This window comes from Rhinolophus ferrumequinum, chromosome 10 (genome assembly GCF_004115265.2).
Source record: "Rhinolophus ferrumequinum isolate MPI-CBG mRhiFer1 chromosome 10, mRhiFer1_v1.p, whole genome shotgun sequence".
Taxonomy (NCBI): Eukaryota; Metazoa; Chordata; class Mammalia; order Chiroptera; family Rhinolophidae; genus Rhinolophus; species Rhinolophus ferrumequinum.
The window spans coordinates 21,836,128-21,854,278 of NC_046293.1; the positions used below are offsets into that span (position 1 = coordinate 21,836,128).

The following is an 18,151-nucleotide window of genomic DNA, read 5'->3' on the forward strand; positions in this document are numbered from 1 at the left end:
TTTTTGTTTGTTCTTATTTCTAAACAACTGAACATTAAGGTTCCTATAGTAATCATATTCTTTAAATTGTCAGAAACATGGATGTAAGAGAGAAGTCAGGCAAACAGATTCCGATTCCAGGCCAACAATTACTAACTACATCCTCAGACAACTCACCTCTTTTAAGTTTCTTTTTTCACCTGAAAACTAGAAATAATATTTACTTCAAAGGGTTTTTGTGAGGATTAACAGACCTAACATATGTAAAGTTTCTGGCCTATGGAGGGACTCACTAAATGATAATTGTCACCGCAGCTGACAACTAAAAGGTTGTATCATGTACCAACTCTAAGGCATTATCCCATTGAATCCTTGTAATTCTATGGAGTAGATACGATTACTTTTTCCCATTTTACCAGAGAAGAAACTGATGCTCAGTGAGTTTTAGTAACTGGCTCATAGTAAGTCACATGGCTAGGAAATGTCAGCGCCAGGACCCAAACAAACTGAGGTCATCTGAACAGATGAAGCATAGCTCTGCGCTAGCTAGTGTGGCAGCCTCTAACCACGTAAGGCTTCAGATGAGCTGTTAAGTGTAAAATACCCACTGGACTTCTAAAGACTTAGTATGAACAAACAAATGTAAAATATTTCACTAGTAATTTTTAATGTTGATTACATGGTTGAAATGATAATATTTGGATACATTGGGTTAAACAAAATATATTATTAAAATTAATTTCATCTGTTTCATTTTGCTTTTTCAATGTGGCCATGAGACAATTTGAAATTACATATGCAGCTCACGTTTGTGGCTCTCATTAAATTTATGTTGGATAAGACTAGTTGCCGCCACTACTCAGTGTGGTCTACAGACCAGTAATTTTGTCATCACCTGGGTGTTGCTTAGAAATGTAATTTCTTAGACCCTATCCCTGGCCAGCTAAAACAAAACTTGTGTTTTAACAAACTCCCCAGGTTATTTTCATGCACATTAAAGTTTGAGAAGCACTGCCCTAGAGTCCACGACCTCTCTGGGGCAGGATACCAAGGCAAGACATGGGATTTTTTTGTTACATAAAATTTTTTTAATGAAATGTGAATGAAAAAATATTTTTGAGTTCAGGCTCTAAGTGGTATGTAGGTCTATTTGTTTCCTCCCTTTTTAATTATGGTTAAAAAAAAGACATAAAAATTAACATCTTAACCATTTTTAAGCATACAGTTCAGTAGCATTACATATATTTACATTGTTGTGAAATAAATCTTCAGAACTTTTTCATTTGCAAAACCAAAACTCTATACCCTTTAAACAACAACTCCCCATTTCTACTTCCTCCTGCCCCTTGATAACCACCATTCTACTTTCTGTTTCTATGAATTTGACTACTTTAGATATCTCATTAAGTGGAATCATAGAGTATTTGTCTTTTTATAACAGGCTTATTTCACTTAGCATAATGTCCTCAAGGTTCATCCATGTTGTAACACGTGACAGGATCTTCTTCCTTTTCTGTTTGCTCTTTTATATAAGAGTGTTCAGCTTTTAAGTGTATAACGAAGTTTACATCGACCCTGTTCTGGAATAATCTCTTACTGAGCCGCGACTAGGCTTCTACAGTTATGAGATTGAGGGAGGAAACTAGATGCCCAAAGGTCTTAACCAGAAGCCGGTCAGTTAACCTTTGGAGGCACTTTATGTCTCAGTTTTTATTTAGCCCAGACTGGGCCTCCGTACAGAGCTTCATATCTATTGCTGCATATGCAACGGTGGGTTTGTTTCTCAGAGAGGCCTTTTAACCTTCCTCCTGCCCCGTAAGCACATGGTAAATCACACTCCTATTGTAAGGATTTTGTACAGTACTTTAAATCTTTCCTAGAACCAGGTGAATAATTTTCCTTGAATTTCTTTCTTATTAGACTTTTTAATTTTGCAGGCAAATTGGCCCAAGAACATTGGTCTGGTCTGAGAAAGAGCAGGTGGAAAAGTCAGCTTACGAATTTTCTGAGGTTGGTCAGATACTCACCCATTTTAATAACTGTGGTAGACAGTTGTTTTAAGATTTTGATTATGAAATGCGATGGTGTTAAGTGATGTGGTAAAAGAATCAAATATCTGTTGTTTTATGTGAATTTGCATTTGCTACATTTTTTGTATCCTTTTCATTTAACATAAGCATCTTTAACCTTCATTGAAAACAATATATACTTTAAAGAAGTTATAATGATGAAGACATACAAATATATATGCATTCATTTTCCAGACTGAATCTATGCTGAAAATTGCAGAAGATCTGGGAGGCCCATATGTATGGGGGCAGTATGACCTTCTGGTCCTGCCACCATCCTTCCCTTATGGTGGCATGGAAAACCCTTGCCTCACCTTTGTAACTCCTACTCTGCTGGTAAGTGCCAATGTTTCTTCATTTGAAATTGAGTTCTACTCAAACATAAACCCAGATATGAAGAACCTTAGACTCCTAATAATATTTTTAAAAATCTTTTATTGATAGAACCCTTGTTTCTAATTGTATTGCTTATTGTGGTTATTATCATCCCCTCCTTTTACAAAAGAAAACAGTTTGGCCATTTGGGAGAAAAGAATGTTATGTACAAGGTGTTTGGGGATATTAGGGGTAGAAGGGCTGTATAACACCAATCCATTGATGAATTATGTATCCAGACAAAGAAACTACACCGTTTACACTTGGCACGTAGGTACTGGTAAAAAACAAAACAAACAAAAAACCCACCTCAGTTTACCATGTAGAGGAGAGGATTAGGCAACAGTTTATAGCTATATTTTATATGCTTTTGTAAGGTACCTCAAATCCTTCCTAGAACCAAGTGAATAATGGATTAGCAACTAAATAGGTAAGATAAAATATGTCATAGGAGACACTATAAACTGAAAGAAGGTAAATAAGGGTAAATGAGATCAGATATAAAAAAATGGAAGTAGGAGAAATGTTTCCTGGAAGTTAGAGACAAGTATACGGGCCCACCTGGTATTGGAAAAAATTCTCTAGGATGAGGAAGAGAAAGAATTATGCTGTTTTTCAGTCCTGCATTTTTTTGTTTTATTTTCTTAATACATGTCTCTTTGGACATTGAACTCTTTGGAGTGCCATGTAGAAATACAGTGAACCATTAATGCCAGAATACTCTATCTTGTTATAGGTAGTCTTTTGAGAGACATTCTGTACTTTGAGAACTGAAATACTAAGGTATTTTTTTTCTTTTTTAGGCAGGTGACAAATCACTCTCCAATGTAAGTTAAAAATTTATTATCCTGGTCTTACCTTTAAGAAGTATTAAGTCAACTGATTTTAAAAAATCCATTGTAGACTGACATAAAGGCAGAGATCAACAGTAACACTATTATAGTCGGGGACTTCAACACACCTCTGACCACAAGGGACAGGTCTTCCAGACAGAAAATCAATATGGAAACAACAGCCTTAAATGATACATTGGACCACTTGGATTTAATCGATATTTTCAGAACATTTCACCCCAATGCTGCAAATACACCTTCTTCTCAAGCGCACATGGAACATTTTCCAAGATAGATCATAGTTAGGCCACAAAACAAGTCTTGATAAATTTAAGAAAATTGAAATCATACCAATTGTCTTCTCTGATCACAATGCTATGAAATTAGAAATGAACTACAGGAAAAAAACGGGAAGACACACCAATTCATGGAGGCTGAATAACTTATTACTAAATAATGAATGGGTCAAGCAGGAGATCAAGGAAGAAATCAAAAGATATTTCGAGATAAATGAAAATGAAAACACGACGACCCAAAATCTATGGGATGCCGCGAAAGCAGTCCTAAGAGGGAAATTCATAGCTTTGCAGGCCTACCTAAAGAAACAAGAAACATCACTAATCAACAGTTTATCTTCACATTTAAGGGATCTGGAAAAAGAACAGCAAAATAAGCCCAAAGGGAACACAAGGAAGGAGATAATAAAGATCAGAGCAGAAATAAATGAAATAGAAACCAGAAAAACAATACAAAAGATCAATGAATCCAAGAGTTGGTTCTTAGAGAAGATAAACAAAATCGACAAACCATTAGCCAGACTCATTAAAAAAAAGAGAGAGAGGACCCAAATTAATAAAATCAGAACGAAAGAGGAGAAGTGACAACGGACACTGCAGAAATACAAAGAGTTTTAAGAAGTTACTATGAGCAACTATATGCCAACAAATTTGACAATTTGGAAGAAATGGACAATTTTCTAGAGGCGTACAACCTTCCAAGGCTAACTCAAGAAGAAACAGAAAACCTGAATAGACTGATTACCACCACGGAAATTGAATCAGTAATCAACAGTCTCCCAACAAACAAAAGCCCTGGACCAGATGGCTTTACAGGTGAATTTTACAAAAAAAAAAAAAAAGAATTATCACCAATTCTCCTCAAGCTCTTCCAAAAAATCCAGAAGGAGGGAAGACTCCCAAACACTTTTTACGAAGCCACTATCACCCTGATCCCAAAATTAGACAAAGACACCACAAAAAAAGAAAACTACAGGCCGATATCTTTAATGAACATAGATGCAAAAATCCTCAACAAAATATTAGCAAACAGAATTCAGCAATACATTAAAAAGATCATTCACCACGATCAAGTGGGATTCATCCCTGGTATGCAGGGGTGGTTCAACATCCGCAAATCTATTAATGTGATACACCACATTAACAAAATGAAAATAAAAATCACATGATCATATCAATAGATGCAGAAAAAGCATTTGATAAAATCCAACAGCCATTTATGATAAAAACCCTTAAGAAAGTGGGAATAGAGGGATCTTATCTCAACATAATAAAGGCCATATATGACAAACCCACAGCTAACATCATACTCAATGGGGAAAAGCTAAAACCATTCCCCCTAAGATCAGGAACAAGGCAAGGATGCCCATTATCTCCGCTTCTATTCAACATAGTTCTGGAAGTTCTTGCCACAGCAATCAGACAAGAAAAGAAATAAAAGGCATCCAGATTGGTAAGGAGGAAGTAAAGTTATCATTGTATGCAGATGATATGATACTATATATAGAGAACCCTAAAGACTCCACCAAGAAGCTATTAGAGCTGATAGATGAATTTAGTAAAGTGGCAGGATACAAAATTAATATTCAGAAATCAGTTGCATTTGTATATACCAATAATAAAACATCAGAAGGAGAAATTAAAAAAACAATCCCATTTACAATCGCTCCAAAGACTATAAAATACCTGGGAATAAATTTAACCAAAGAAGTAAAAGATCTATACTCAGAAAATTATAAGACACTGATGAAAGGAATGAAGGAAGATATAAATAGATGGAAACACATATCATGTTCATGGATAGGAAGAATTAATATAGTTAAAATGTCCATACTGCCTAAGGCAATATACATATTCAATGCAATTCCTATCAAACTGCCAACGTCGTTTTTCACAGAAATAGAACATATAATCCTAAAATTTATATGGGACCATAAAAGACCCCGAATAGCAAAGGCAATCTTGAGAAATAAGAACAAAGTGGGAGGTATAACAATACCTGACTTCAAATTATACTACAAGGCTACAGTAATCAAAACAGCATGGTACTGGCATAAAAACAGACACATAGATCAATGGAACAGAATAGAGAGTCCAGAAATAAATCCACGCCTATATGGCCATTTAATCTACGACAATGGAAGCAAGAATGTACGATGGAGTAATGACAGTCTATTCAATAAATGGTGCTGGGAAACCTGGACAGACACATGCAAAAAAATGAAGTTGGACCACCTCCTTACACCATATACAAAAATAAATTCAAAATGGCTTAAAGACTTAAATGTAAGGTCTGAAACCATAAAATACCTAGAAGAAAATATAGGAAGAAACTTCTCAGACATTACCCGGAGTAAGATTTTTACTGATATACACCCTCGCGCGAGGGAACTAAGAGAAAGAATAAACATGTGGGATTATATCAAACTAAAAAGTTTTTTCACAGCAAAGGAAACCATCAATAAAACAAGAAGGGATCCTACTGAATGGGAAAAGATATTTGCCAGTGATATATCTGATAAGGGATTAATATCACAAATCTATGGAAAACTTACTCAACCCAACTCCAAAAAAACAAACGATCCAATTAAAAAATGGGCAGAGGACTTGAAGAGACATTTTTCTGAAAAGGACATACAGATGGCAAACAGACATATGAAGAAATGCTCAACCTCGCTAACCATCAGAGAAATGCAAATAAAAACCACAATGAGATACCACCTCACCCCAGTCAGAATGGCTATCATCAATAAATCAACAAACAACAAGTGCTGGCGCGGATGTGGAGAAAAGGGAACGCTTGTGCACTGTTGGTGGGATTGCAGACTGGTGCAGCCGCTATGGAAAACAGTATGGAGGTATCTCAAAATTCTGAAAATGGAACTACCTTATGATCCAGTAATTCCACTCCTAGGTATCTATCCGGAGAAATCCAGAACTTCAATTCAAAAATCTCTATGCACTCCTATGTTTATTGCAACACTATACACAATAGCTAAGACATGGAAACAACCAAAATGCCCATCGGTAGATGACTGGATTAAGAAACTGTGGTACATTTATACAATGGAGTATTATGCAGCCATAAGGAAGAAAGAAATCTTACCATTTGCAACAACATGGATGGATCTAGAGAACATTATGTTAAGTGAAATAAGTCAGACAGAGAAAGATAAGTTCCATATGATCTCACTTATTTGCGGATTCTAAAGAAAAGAATAAGTGAATGAACTAATCAGAAACTGTTTGGGAGACAATGAGGAAAAACTGAGGGTTGCTAGATGGGCGGGGGGAGTGGGGGGTGGGGGGGAGGGTGAGGGGATTGGAGGGCAGTCGGTGACCACAGGATGGCCACGGGGTTTGAAAATTAATCTGGGGAACGTAATTTGGTGGTTACCAGAGCGTAAGGGGGTTGGGGGGTGGGGGATGAGGGTGAGGGGGATCAAGTGTACGGTGATGGAAGGGGAGCTGACTCTGGGTGGTGAACACACAGTGTGATTTATGGATGATGTGATTCAGAATTGCACAACTGAAATCTATGTAATTCTACTAACAATTGTCACCCCAATAAATTAAAAAATAAAAAAAAATAAAAATAAAATAAAAATAAAAAAATAAATAAATAAATAAAATAAAATATGGGAAAAAAAAAATCCATTGTATTATGTTGAAGACGGTTTTAAAAGATAACCAGAGGATTTTTATTGCAAGACATTATTACATTAACAATTAGATTCAACAGATTTAAGAACATTTTATGGTTTGATCTCTTCCTATGTTCACGAAATATGTTTTAATGGAGTGATGTATTCATTTAATATTTTCTACATGATTTTTTGTTTCTAATTTTTTAACTATGCAAAAATTTTTTGTCTTTGACTAAATTATGATTATTTTGATGGATGAGTAACTCCCTGAATATCTCAGTTAATACTAAAAAAAGTACAATGTGAAATTGAAAGAATTAGAATGCTTACATAATGAGTTATTTTAGAGTAAGGTAATCAACTTGACTACTAATCACTTCCACTTTTTCCTTTAGGTTATTGCACATGAAATATCTCATAGTTGGACAGGAAATCTAGTGACCAACAAAACTTGGGATCATTTTTGGTATGATCTTTTTTTTAACTGGTTCTTGTTATTGATTAATTTCATTCCCTGCTTCCTATCACTCTGAATTGTTTCGTGTGTATATTTTTTCTTTGATACCATCTCTTTGATACAAAGGGATTTTTTTTTAATGCTGCAATGCTTGCCACAGTGTTAGGTAAAGTAGAGGTAGTCAGTTTATGCTTGTTATTTACTTCCTGATAGAGTCACAATTTAGGACATGGATGTGTAAAACCAGAAGCAGGGCTTAATTTTCCCTCCTGCCATCTGCTGGGCCAGACTTCCCATTATTCTGAATTAAATGTAGGGGAGCCACCTATGCAGTCTGCTTAGACTGTACTGTACTTATGCTTTATAATTGGGGCTTTCCTTTAAGAAAAGCCAAAACCAAAATATCTTTTTGATTAAAATGCCTTTTCCTCTTAACTATGTCACTGGTTTTTGTTGTTTTTTTTGTTTTGTTTTTTTTTCAGGTTAAATGAGGGACATACTGTGTACTTGGAACGTCACATTTGTGGACGATTATTTGGTGAAAAGTTCAGGCATTTTCATGCTCTGGGAGGATGGGGAGAACTACAGAATTCGGTAAATGAGTCATACCTTTAAAATCAGTCATCCAAAGTTGTATAGGTGTTCAAAAATTTAGGTTTGAAAAGCATCTTTCCTAAGTAGCAACAAAAAAATCATTTTTACAGGTGTGGAAAATCAAGCAGATGCTGATACAATATTCTATTGAACCCTAACCCTAAATGTGTTCGTGACCAGTCAGATCCATTGGATCTTTGCAATTAAAATAGTTAATTACTGTGTTTGAATTTTTTTTGGTATATTTATGTCATTTTGAAGTGCTCTCTCCTGAAAGCTGAATTTGCTGAGCAGGCATAGAAATGTTTTTCTAGTCTTTTATAAGACTAAGCCTGTTATTGGGCAAGAAACATCATAAGTAGCCTTTCCATTAATAGAGTTCCAGAAATTTATGTTAACATATCTTACAATTTTCAGTCTCTAAGTTTGTGTAAGTTCTAGACTCCCCTACAGTCATGCTACTGAATGAAGTAATACTTCCTTCTTAGCTTATTCGCAAATGAAATCAGAACATTCATCTGATTTTGTGTCTTGCAGATAAAGACTTTTGGAGATACCCATCCTTTTACCAAACTTGTGGTTGATCTGACGAATGTGGACCCTGACGTAGCATATTCTTCAGTTCCTTATGAGAAAGGCTTTGCTTTACTCTTTTACCTTGAACAGCTTCTTGGAGGACCAGGCAAGTTGTTGCATTTTCTGATTGTTTTTTTTTTAGGGTAATATGAAGAATAAGAAAGAATTTTAAACTGTTGTTTCCATTGTGTTCTTCCAGTTCATTCTGTATATAGCTACTGAAGAAATCTGTATCATTTTCTAATGTTAACGCTCTATTTAAAACCTTGAATAATTGATGAGTTCGAAATTGTGCTGTTTGACTTTAAAAAAAAAAAAACACCACTCAGCATTTTAAAAATTAGGAAAATAATGTCTACTCATTGAAAACATTTTGTGTGGTGCAGAAGTTTATAAAAGTAACAAGTGAGAGTCCCTCAGCCCCTTTCCACTCCTTAGGGTAATCACTGTTAGCACTTTGGTGTGTTTGGGTCCAGATCTTTTTCTAAGTATAAATGAACAAATAGACAAATAAATATATATACTTATTTTAATTACAGAAAATGGATCACAATATATATTTACTCTACATTTGTTTTTTTAATTCAATATTTCACACACATCCCTCCATATCAGAACATACAAATCTATCTTATACTTTTTCATGCCATCAGAGTATTTCACTATATAATTGTGCTGAGTTATGTCACCTTCCCCATTGCTGGGCATTTAAGTGTTCTCCTTTGTTAGACTTCAGAGGCGCATCCTCATCTAGACCCATTCTGCCTGGCTGATCTTATTTTTCTCCTTCCTAGTTGTACTAGGGTCATTGCTTTCAGAACGTGTGCTTTATTCCATTTCTGTATTATCCCTTACCTGTAATTAGGATTTATCTTCTCCCTTCCACCAAATTACATATATTCAAGTCCAACTTAAATCCTACCTCCTTTTTAAAACATTCTTCACTCCTAAAGCCCTTCTTGGTTTCCTTCTTCTCTGAATGTTCTTTGTGGTTAACAGTACAATACCAAGCACTGAAAAAAAAAAGTTAAATAACTACCATTCCATTAATAGACTTTTTTTTTTTGAACTCTTAGAGGTTTTCCTAGGATTTTAAAGGCTTATGTTGAGAAGTTTTCCTACAAGAGCATAACCACTGATGACTGGAAGGATTTCCTGTATTCTCACTTTAAAGATAAGGTTGGCTTTTAAAAGCTTTATTACTTTTCATGCCCAGTATATCTTTATTTAATAGCTATTTGTTAGGCTGATTTGAATTACTTAATAGTAACATTGGTCTAGAATTTAAGACTCATTGTATTTTTTCATTGTATTTTTTTCCTATTCAAAATGTGATCTCAACAACATGAAGCAATGCGTAGAATTTCCCTATTTCAGAGAGATCTGTAATCGTGTTTTAGAAATTTATGTTTTGTATGTACTTAATTTTCCTATTTTAATTATTTAACAGAACACAATTAATATAAATTTACTTTCAAAAAGATAACTTTGAAATTATCTTGACATGTTAATATAGACAAAATTATAGATTTGAGGACCTAAAAGTCTATTTTAGATTTTTTTTTTTTCAATAAAAGAGATTGTTCTGTAGCAAACTGGGTGTTCTTACTGTTCACAGGTTGATATTCTCAATCAAGTTGATTGGAATACCTGGCTGTACTCTCCTGGACTGCCTCCTGTAAAACCCAAGTCAGTACTTACTCTGTTAATGGTTTTTTTCTCATTCTCCTAAATCCGAGAGCTCCTCAAAATATCTAAAAGGGTTTTATGCCTTCCTTAAGCTGTTAGTAGTTAATGAGAAGAGTAGCGTTCTTACATAGGTGTTTTTGCACCTTAATCCTGAGGTCAAAAGGAAAATATGATATTATAGATATAAATTAGTTCAATTTGTTGCAAGTAATAATTGAATGCCTTCTTTCTACACCAGGATGGTGAGAGATAGAGAAGAGTAAGATATTGCCGTTTCTTTGAAAACCTTTGCAATAAGGAAAATAACATAAGTATTATGTTAATCATTGTAACAGTGTCACAAGTTATCATCCCCATTTCCAGAGGAGGCAAATGAGGCTTAGCTAGGTAAAGTGTCTTCCCCAAGGTTACACAGCAAGTAAGAAATTAGATTTGAGATTCAAACCCTCCAATATAGTGCCTTTTAAACTAAACATCTTCCTCAGTCAGGGCCTGGAACCTTGGTCTTCCACGAGTCATGTGAGGATGCAAACTGCACGTTCCAGCCAGGGATGCTGTTCCTTCCATATAGAGTTACCCTTTACCCAGTTAATTCCAATCTCAGCTCTAGACGTGCTCCCTCGAGGATGTATTCCTTGACCTCTGTAACCAGGTCAAGTCTCCCCTTTAGGGTTTCTCAGTGCTCTGTATTGCCTCTTCATAGCTGTTGCCACAGTAGTAATTTTACATTTATTTGTAGATTATTAACATCTTTCTCCTTTACTACATCGAAGCACCATGAAAGCAGGGCTCATATCTGGTTTTGCTCATTCCTTTGTTTGGAACCTTGCCATAAATAAGAGTTGCTTCCTCTCCCTGGACTAATCCCAACCTAGTTCTTTTCCTTACAATAGCAGGAAGTTTCAAGACACCAAGAAACAGATCCGCCACTGTACTATCATTCCTTTTGAAATCAGTGCTAAGTAATGTTCTAGAGCAATGTGATTTACTGCCTGAGCAATCCAGGACCTCTGATCCCATTTGGTCTTAAGGACAAACAAAGGGTTTGCCTACAGTCCACAGCCTGACGACTTCATGAAGATAAACTGGCAGTTGACTCAAAGAAGGTCACTGCTTTGACCCCTTTATTATCTCCCCTAGAGCGCACACTCTCTTGAAGTAGGTTCAATGGCAACTTCTAATCAAAGCTTACTTCATTTAGGCCCTAAGGACAGATACCCTCTGTTCGCTAATAGAAACGTTTCACCGAAAACAAGCATGATGTACAGACAGAGGACAATGCTTTGCAAGAATTTTGCACATATTACATGGTCTTTTCCATTGTTGTAAAACATATGAGTTATTTATTTTCTAAGGTGAGAACAAACAAAACTTAGTGTAACTTGCTTGGCTTAATGGTCAAAGTTTATTTCCACTTTTGTCTGAACAAAGAGGAACGAAGTCATCACATGACTTCCGTCACCCAAGGGTCTTGCATGACACCAGTATTTCCCCTGCGTCTAGAACAGTGCCGTCACGTAAGTGCTCACAGATTTGTTGGATGGTTAAATAATTGGAACAGCAGAATGTGAGATCCCTGAGAGCAAGGACTCCATGTTGTTTATCTGTTGTCCCAAGTGCCTAGATCTGCTCCTGTCACACTACATGTGCTCAGCTGAGTCCCAGCTACTTCAGCATATACTAGTGAAGCTTATACAATCTTTGCGGAGATGTTTAGCATTCTCTCCAAAGAATAATCAGATGTCTCATTAATTTGTTATCTACTTGGATTTCCAAGTTAGATGACACCTATAACATTTAAGTCAGATAGAAGATTTCCTATTTCCATCATTCTGGAGTTCTTTATCTTTATTTTGAAAGAACTTTGAAATTTAAGTATGTTCTGTAACTTCAAATTTCATTTATGCAAAAGAATGTGCATTTTTATAAAATTTAATCTTTTTTTTTTGTCTTTGCAGTTATGATATGACTCTGACAAATGCTTGTATCGCCTTAAGTCAAAAATGGATTACTGTGAGTAGTATGGTTTTTGACTCCTTTTTTGATTATATCTATATGTCTCTACCTATGAAGGAGGTGGGGCCCAGGGTTGTGGGTATTTTACTCATGAATTCATGTATTTGGAAAGGCTAATTGTAAGTCAAGTTTGTCCAAAGTGATACTATACCAGCTCCCAATGTGTAAAGTGAAGTTTAAACAAGGAGATATTGATGGCATTGGTTCTGATTTTTCTTGCTGCTCTTCAACTCTTAAAAAAAGTATGCAAAATGATTTGCGTTTTCCCTTTTTTCTTTTCCTCATAAATGTTTTATAAGCTACGACTTCAAATATAGCCATTACACATACCAGATAAATCTAAAATGATCTTGGGTGACCACTAATGCCAACTGTTAGGGGAGAATTGAGGCACTTTCGTTCTGTCAGTATTATTGTTCACGTCTAAGAAAATAATGGAAAATTTAGGAATGATTCTTGTTTGGGGAAGAAAAAGAATTTTCCCTATATCCTCTGAATTCTTAGCTGAGATCCCTGTAATAAAAGACAGACTAACGTGGATGGTATAAAGGATGTCAAAAGTTTCCTCCACTCTTACTATTAATAGTCTGATTTTTCTTAATGTAGATTTTAGGAGTCATAGTTATAGTGACACAAGCTCAGAAATATTAAAGTAGCTGAGGCTTAAACTTATTTTTTACAATTTTATGCATTCTTGTATTTCCGTCTTTTTCTTAATTTTTACTTCTATGTCAGATAAACCAATAAACATTATTAAATTGTACATGAATAGAAATAACCAGGTAACATTTATCTTAGGCCAAAGAAGATGATTTAAATTCCTTCAACTCAGCAGACCTGAAAGAGCTCTCTTCTCATCAGTTGAATGAATTTTTAGCACAGATGCTTCAGAGAGTAAGTACTAGCTCAAAACATTAGAAATTAGAATGGGCAGGAAGGCACAATGTTTATATCGGACCCGACTTGGAAAAAAATATTAATATGGAAACTAATGGAAAAAACAAATTTATAAAATTCATTCATTTACTTAACATTTGTTGAATGCCTACTATGTTTAGTATTGTGCTGAATATAAAAATATATAAGAAAAAAATACACCATGTCCTCAAAAAGTTTACAAAGCTAGTAAGATGACACAGGCAAAATTTAGCAATAAAAGGAGGTCTATTTTAGATATCACTTGAGAAAAACTTAATTGTTGAAGAAGGACTCCCAACTTGTGTGATCAAAGAAGGATTCTGGAGGAGTGAAGCTTCATTTGAGCAGAGCAGTGTCAGCAGGGAGGGAGAAGTTCAAGTTGGAGGGAGCAGCAGGTGCTGGAGCGTGCCCCGTGTTGCCGGAGTAAATCGTAGCTCTGGTAAAGAAGTGAATAAAGATAACACTAGAAAGTCTGGTAGGGTCAGATGTGATAAGTCTTGAATGCTAAGAATTTTAGATTTTATTCTAGCCCATAGGAACGGATGTAATATTTTGAACAAGAGAGTCATTTGAGGAAATGGTGCTTATGACAACCACTCTGCGGGTGGTGTGAAGGCTGGATTGACATGAGGCACGCTGGTAGAGGAGTTAGTTGGGAGACTCAAAGGAGTACAGAATATGAGGGACGGGGCTGGTGGGAAAGGAAAGACTAGGACAGATGAGAGGGAGACTACATAGAATGAAAGCATAGGGTTTTGTGAATGACTGGATTTGGGGGTTAACAGGAAAGAGTCCAAGCAGATTTAAAGTTTCAAACCCAAGTAATTAAAAGAACATGTGAAACTGAAAGGAGATGCTGTATTTTGAGAGGGAGATAATGGCTGAGTATTACTACATGACAGGGAGCTCTTAGGTCTAAGGACCTTGAGACGGATGGAGAAGACTTTGAACAGGATTTCCTATAGAATCAATGCAAAATGAGGAATGGGATTTTAAGGCAACGGGGGACCTTAGAGGACCACTATTTAGTGCATCAAGTCATCACAGTTTCATAAATGTCTGTAGCACTGCCATGTGGCTTAGGATCAGGAAGAAAGAAAACGTGATGGAATGACTCAGGAACAGGAATGGTAAATACTGAGGAAAGTAGGGGAGCCTAGGAGGTGACCTTAACTAGATGACCTACCAGGGTGGACTTGCAGTTTAGTTGAAACTAAATAGTTTGGGAAAGGTCTAGCCATCACTGAGAGACGAGATGGTTAGTGAGTGTAGAGTGAGAGTTTCGTAAAGTGAGGTCATGGCTGGAAAGGAGAGTTACCATCTACCTCAGCCTGCACTCCACAGGCACCTCAGACTCTACTTGTCCAAACTGAGCTCTTCTTTCTTTTCTTCACCCAAACTTCTTCTTCCTGTTAGCATGGGTTAAGATGGGCGCAGGAGGTTTATGAACCCCCTGAAATTGGATACAGAAGTTTGTGTTTATATGGTAAATATATTTTTTTTCCCCTAGGAAAGGGTCCATATTATTCATCAGCTTCTGAAAGGGGTCTGTAATATAAAAGTTTAAAAACTGTTATTTTGTAGGGATACTGATAATTTAAAAGGGATTTCAGAGAAAATACACAAAGACAAACCTGGGGGTAATTAGTGAGAAAACAATCAACAAACTGTGATTTAATCTGGAGAATGGAATAAATTTAAAATAGATAAGGTATAAGGAAAAACTTGAAAAACTCTGGACAGTGTCTGAAAGTTAATATTTATATATAGCAAAAAGTCTGAGGAGAGTAATTCTCATTTAATTCTCTATGTACCCGGCAAATTAAATTATCCTTTTGCTCCCAGTAGCATATCCTTACCCAGAATAAATTTGCACAAATTTTTTTTGGTGTGCATTTGTTTCTTTTATTCTTATCTAACTTACTTTTCTATTACAAAATATTTAGGATTTTAATCTGGCTAAGAATTTCTCTCCAGCTCCTTTCTTCCAAGGAATCCTGTTGAAATGATACATTATACGTTTTTATTTTGCTCTTAGGCACCTCTTCCATTGGGGCACATAAAGCGAATGCAAGAGGTGTACAACTTCAATGCCATTAACAATTCTGAAATACGATTCAGGTACATCATTTTAACTTGTCTCTGTGGAAGAAAGTGGAAAACTAGTTTAAAAGGTGGAGAAAGGGAAAGCAGAGTATGAGGCATACATGAGTCTTGAAAAATCCTTGTCCAATGTATTGCTTCTATATAATTATAGTGTTTTTTAAGGAATAGTTGCAATATTGATAAGATGATAGTATTGATCTCTTTATTAGAATTTGTTCTAAGCTTCTCTTTCCTTTAAAAAATATTAGAATTAAGGATTCAATGGTAAATAGGCATTCTTCCACAACTAGCCAAATTGACTCTGAAATGGGAATATTAATAGTTAGAAATCTTTGATTCTGTTATGTGACTAATCTTTCTTAATTCAGATTTGTAGTGTAAGGCTTAAACCAAAGTTTAATTCCTTCAGAAATTGCATATATAAGGTACATGAGCACCTACATAATCCAGACCTTTTAAAACATGTGATCTTTTTAAAAAGAACAAACTCCTTCCTCTTCCTTCTCTTCTCCAATTGTTAAAATGTATATATGTCTATATGAGATTCTCAAAATAAAGACACAATATAGTGCACAGTGTAACTATACTGGGATTATTCATCATTACAAAAGTAATTTTCAGGTGTACCTGTCATATCCTACCTCTTCCTCCTCGTTTCCTATCCCATATCCCCTAAAAATCCTCCTTTCAGATGGTTACGGCTCTGCATTCAATCGAAATGGGAGGAAGCAATTCCTTTGGCTTTAAAAATGGTGACTGAACAAGGAAGAATGAAGTTTACACGACCCTTATTCAAGTAAGAACCAAATCAAACTATGCTTTGAATTCATATAAAGAATGGGGAAGAAAAATCTGAATGTTCTTATTGTTGTGTTAAAATACTTTGTACAATGCAATCTAAAAAATAATACATACTTTTACATTTGTTAAAGATTATAGGTATAATTTTGGAATAAGAATTAACACTTCTAAATATTTAAAATTTGGGATAATTTCATTAGCATTATATATGGTTTACCTAATATGGGCCAAATAGGGTTAGACACTGGTGAAAAGGAAATAAATCGAAGACAATCTTATAGACACAGAAAGATCTTTAAAAGCAAGTAGAAGATAATTGGTGGGTAGGCATGGACAAGAAAAAAGAGTCTGAAGTTAAGTGCAAGAAGAATTGAGCAGATAAAGCCAAACTTTTTCATCTAAATGTTGCAATGAGGTAGAAAGGTAGGTTGCTTGACACATAACAAAGGAATGCTTGAGAAAAGGAGAAAAAGTTGTATCTTGACTATTTCAGTGAAATTATTTTGACTACGGATTTGATAGGAATTCCAAAAAGTATATAACCATGACATAAATAGTCATGTTAATCAGTTTACTTTTCATTTACTTCACAAGTGTAATAATATTTGCCAAAATAAGTCACTATCCATCTTTCTTCTTTCTTTCTTTCTTTTTTTTCTTTTTTGCAGGGACCTTGCTGCCTTTGACAAGTCCCGTGATCAAGCCATCCATACCTACCAGGAGCACAGAGCAAGTATGCACCCTGTGACCGCCATGCTGGTGGGGAAAGATTTAAAAGTGGATTAAGGACCTGCCTATTGCTGATTTCAGACATTTCTCTTTTTGAAATTGAATTCATAAAGAAATATAAAACTCAGCTCATATTGTAACTAAAAATGTCTTTTTTACTTTTGGCTCTTTATTGTTTTGTCAGTGATTTTCATAAATAAAGCTGAGCTACCTTCCCCCACCCCATGCCATGTTCTTTATAAAGTGAATTTTAGCGAAGTTTAATCTTTTGATTTATAAATGTAAAATCTTTAGATTCATATTTATTTTCTCCCAGTATGGTCACAAAATATGTCAACATATTTACCTGTTATTTTAAGTTCTTTCATTTGAATCTGCTATGCACCACAAAATTCAGCGTGATTAGGGTTTTGCTTTTTAAATAACCTTAAACATGAACACTCAGTTGGATTTGCTCATCACCTAGCTGGCGGACATAGCATGAACTCCTTTACCACAATGTATAATAAACTCTAGTGGAAGCACTCTGCTCCTTGTGCCTGGATCCACCTGCGAATCCATGGGACTGGTCCTGCTCTCCTGTCCATTAGGGTCAGGCGGCCGCCCTGAACACCAGTACGTCCCATCAGTCTTCTGATGGTCTGTTCAACCTTCCTCATCTCTTTAGTGGTCAGCAAACATTCTTCCTCTACAATGAGCATACATCACATAGAAAGGAATATCGGAAACAATACAGCTTGATCCGAGTACAAGAATAACAAAAATGCCTTTGTGTAGTGCCCCGGGGTATCTTGGCACACAGTTTGGGAACCACTGTTGAATTAGTCAGGATTCTTTCATTGTAAGTGGCAGCAACCCAAATGACTAGAAGTTAGAAAGAAGAAAGGAGGAGTAGGTTAAGGATACAGGGTAGGGGGAGATTTCAGAACCTGTGGGCAGGCAGAAGGAAACTGACACCCAGGGGCTGCAGAGCCATCAATACGCTTGTCACTCATTTCTGTTTCTCTAGTCCACATTGTATATAGTCTGGCTACCCCCGGCTTTACTGTTGCAAATAGTTCTTACC

General features: G+C 35.7%; 1 protein-coding gene across 1 annotated transcript in view; it reads left to right on the top strand.

Annotated features, from left to right (window-relative positions):
* The window catches only part of LTA4H (leukotriene A4 hydrolase), a 30,522-nt gene extending 13,218 nt beyond the window's left edge, over positions 1–17,304 (top strand). Inside the window, exons 7-19 of the mRNA XM_033117213.1 lie at positions 1,917–1,989; positions 2,244–2,384; positions 3,227–3,250; positions 7,595–7,665; positions 8,139–8,250; positions 8,788–8,969; positions 9,915–10,005; positions 10,445–10,515; positions 12,474–12,528; positions 13,330–13,425; positions 15,488–15,570; positions 16,247–16,351; positions 17,025–17,304. Of these exons, the coding sequence (XP_032973104.1) occupies positions 1,917–1,989; positions 2,244–2,384; positions 3,227–3,250; positions 7,595–7,665; positions 8,139–8,250; positions 8,788–8,969; positions 9,915–10,005; positions 10,445–10,515; positions 12,474–12,528; positions 13,330–13,425; positions 15,488–15,570; positions 16,247–16,351; positions 17,025–17,142 (1,222 nt within the window). The 3' untranslated portion in view covers positions 17,143–17,304. The remainder of the gene's footprint in view (positions 1–1,916; positions 1,990–2,243; positions 2,385–3,226; positions 3,251–7,594; positions 7,666–8,138; positions 8,251–8,787; positions 8,970–9,914; positions 10,006–10,444; positions 10,516–12,473; positions 12,529–13,329; positions 13,426–15,487; positions 15,571–16,246; positions 16,352–17,024) is intronic.
* The last annotated feature ends 847 nt before the right edge of the window (positions 17,305–18,151 follow it).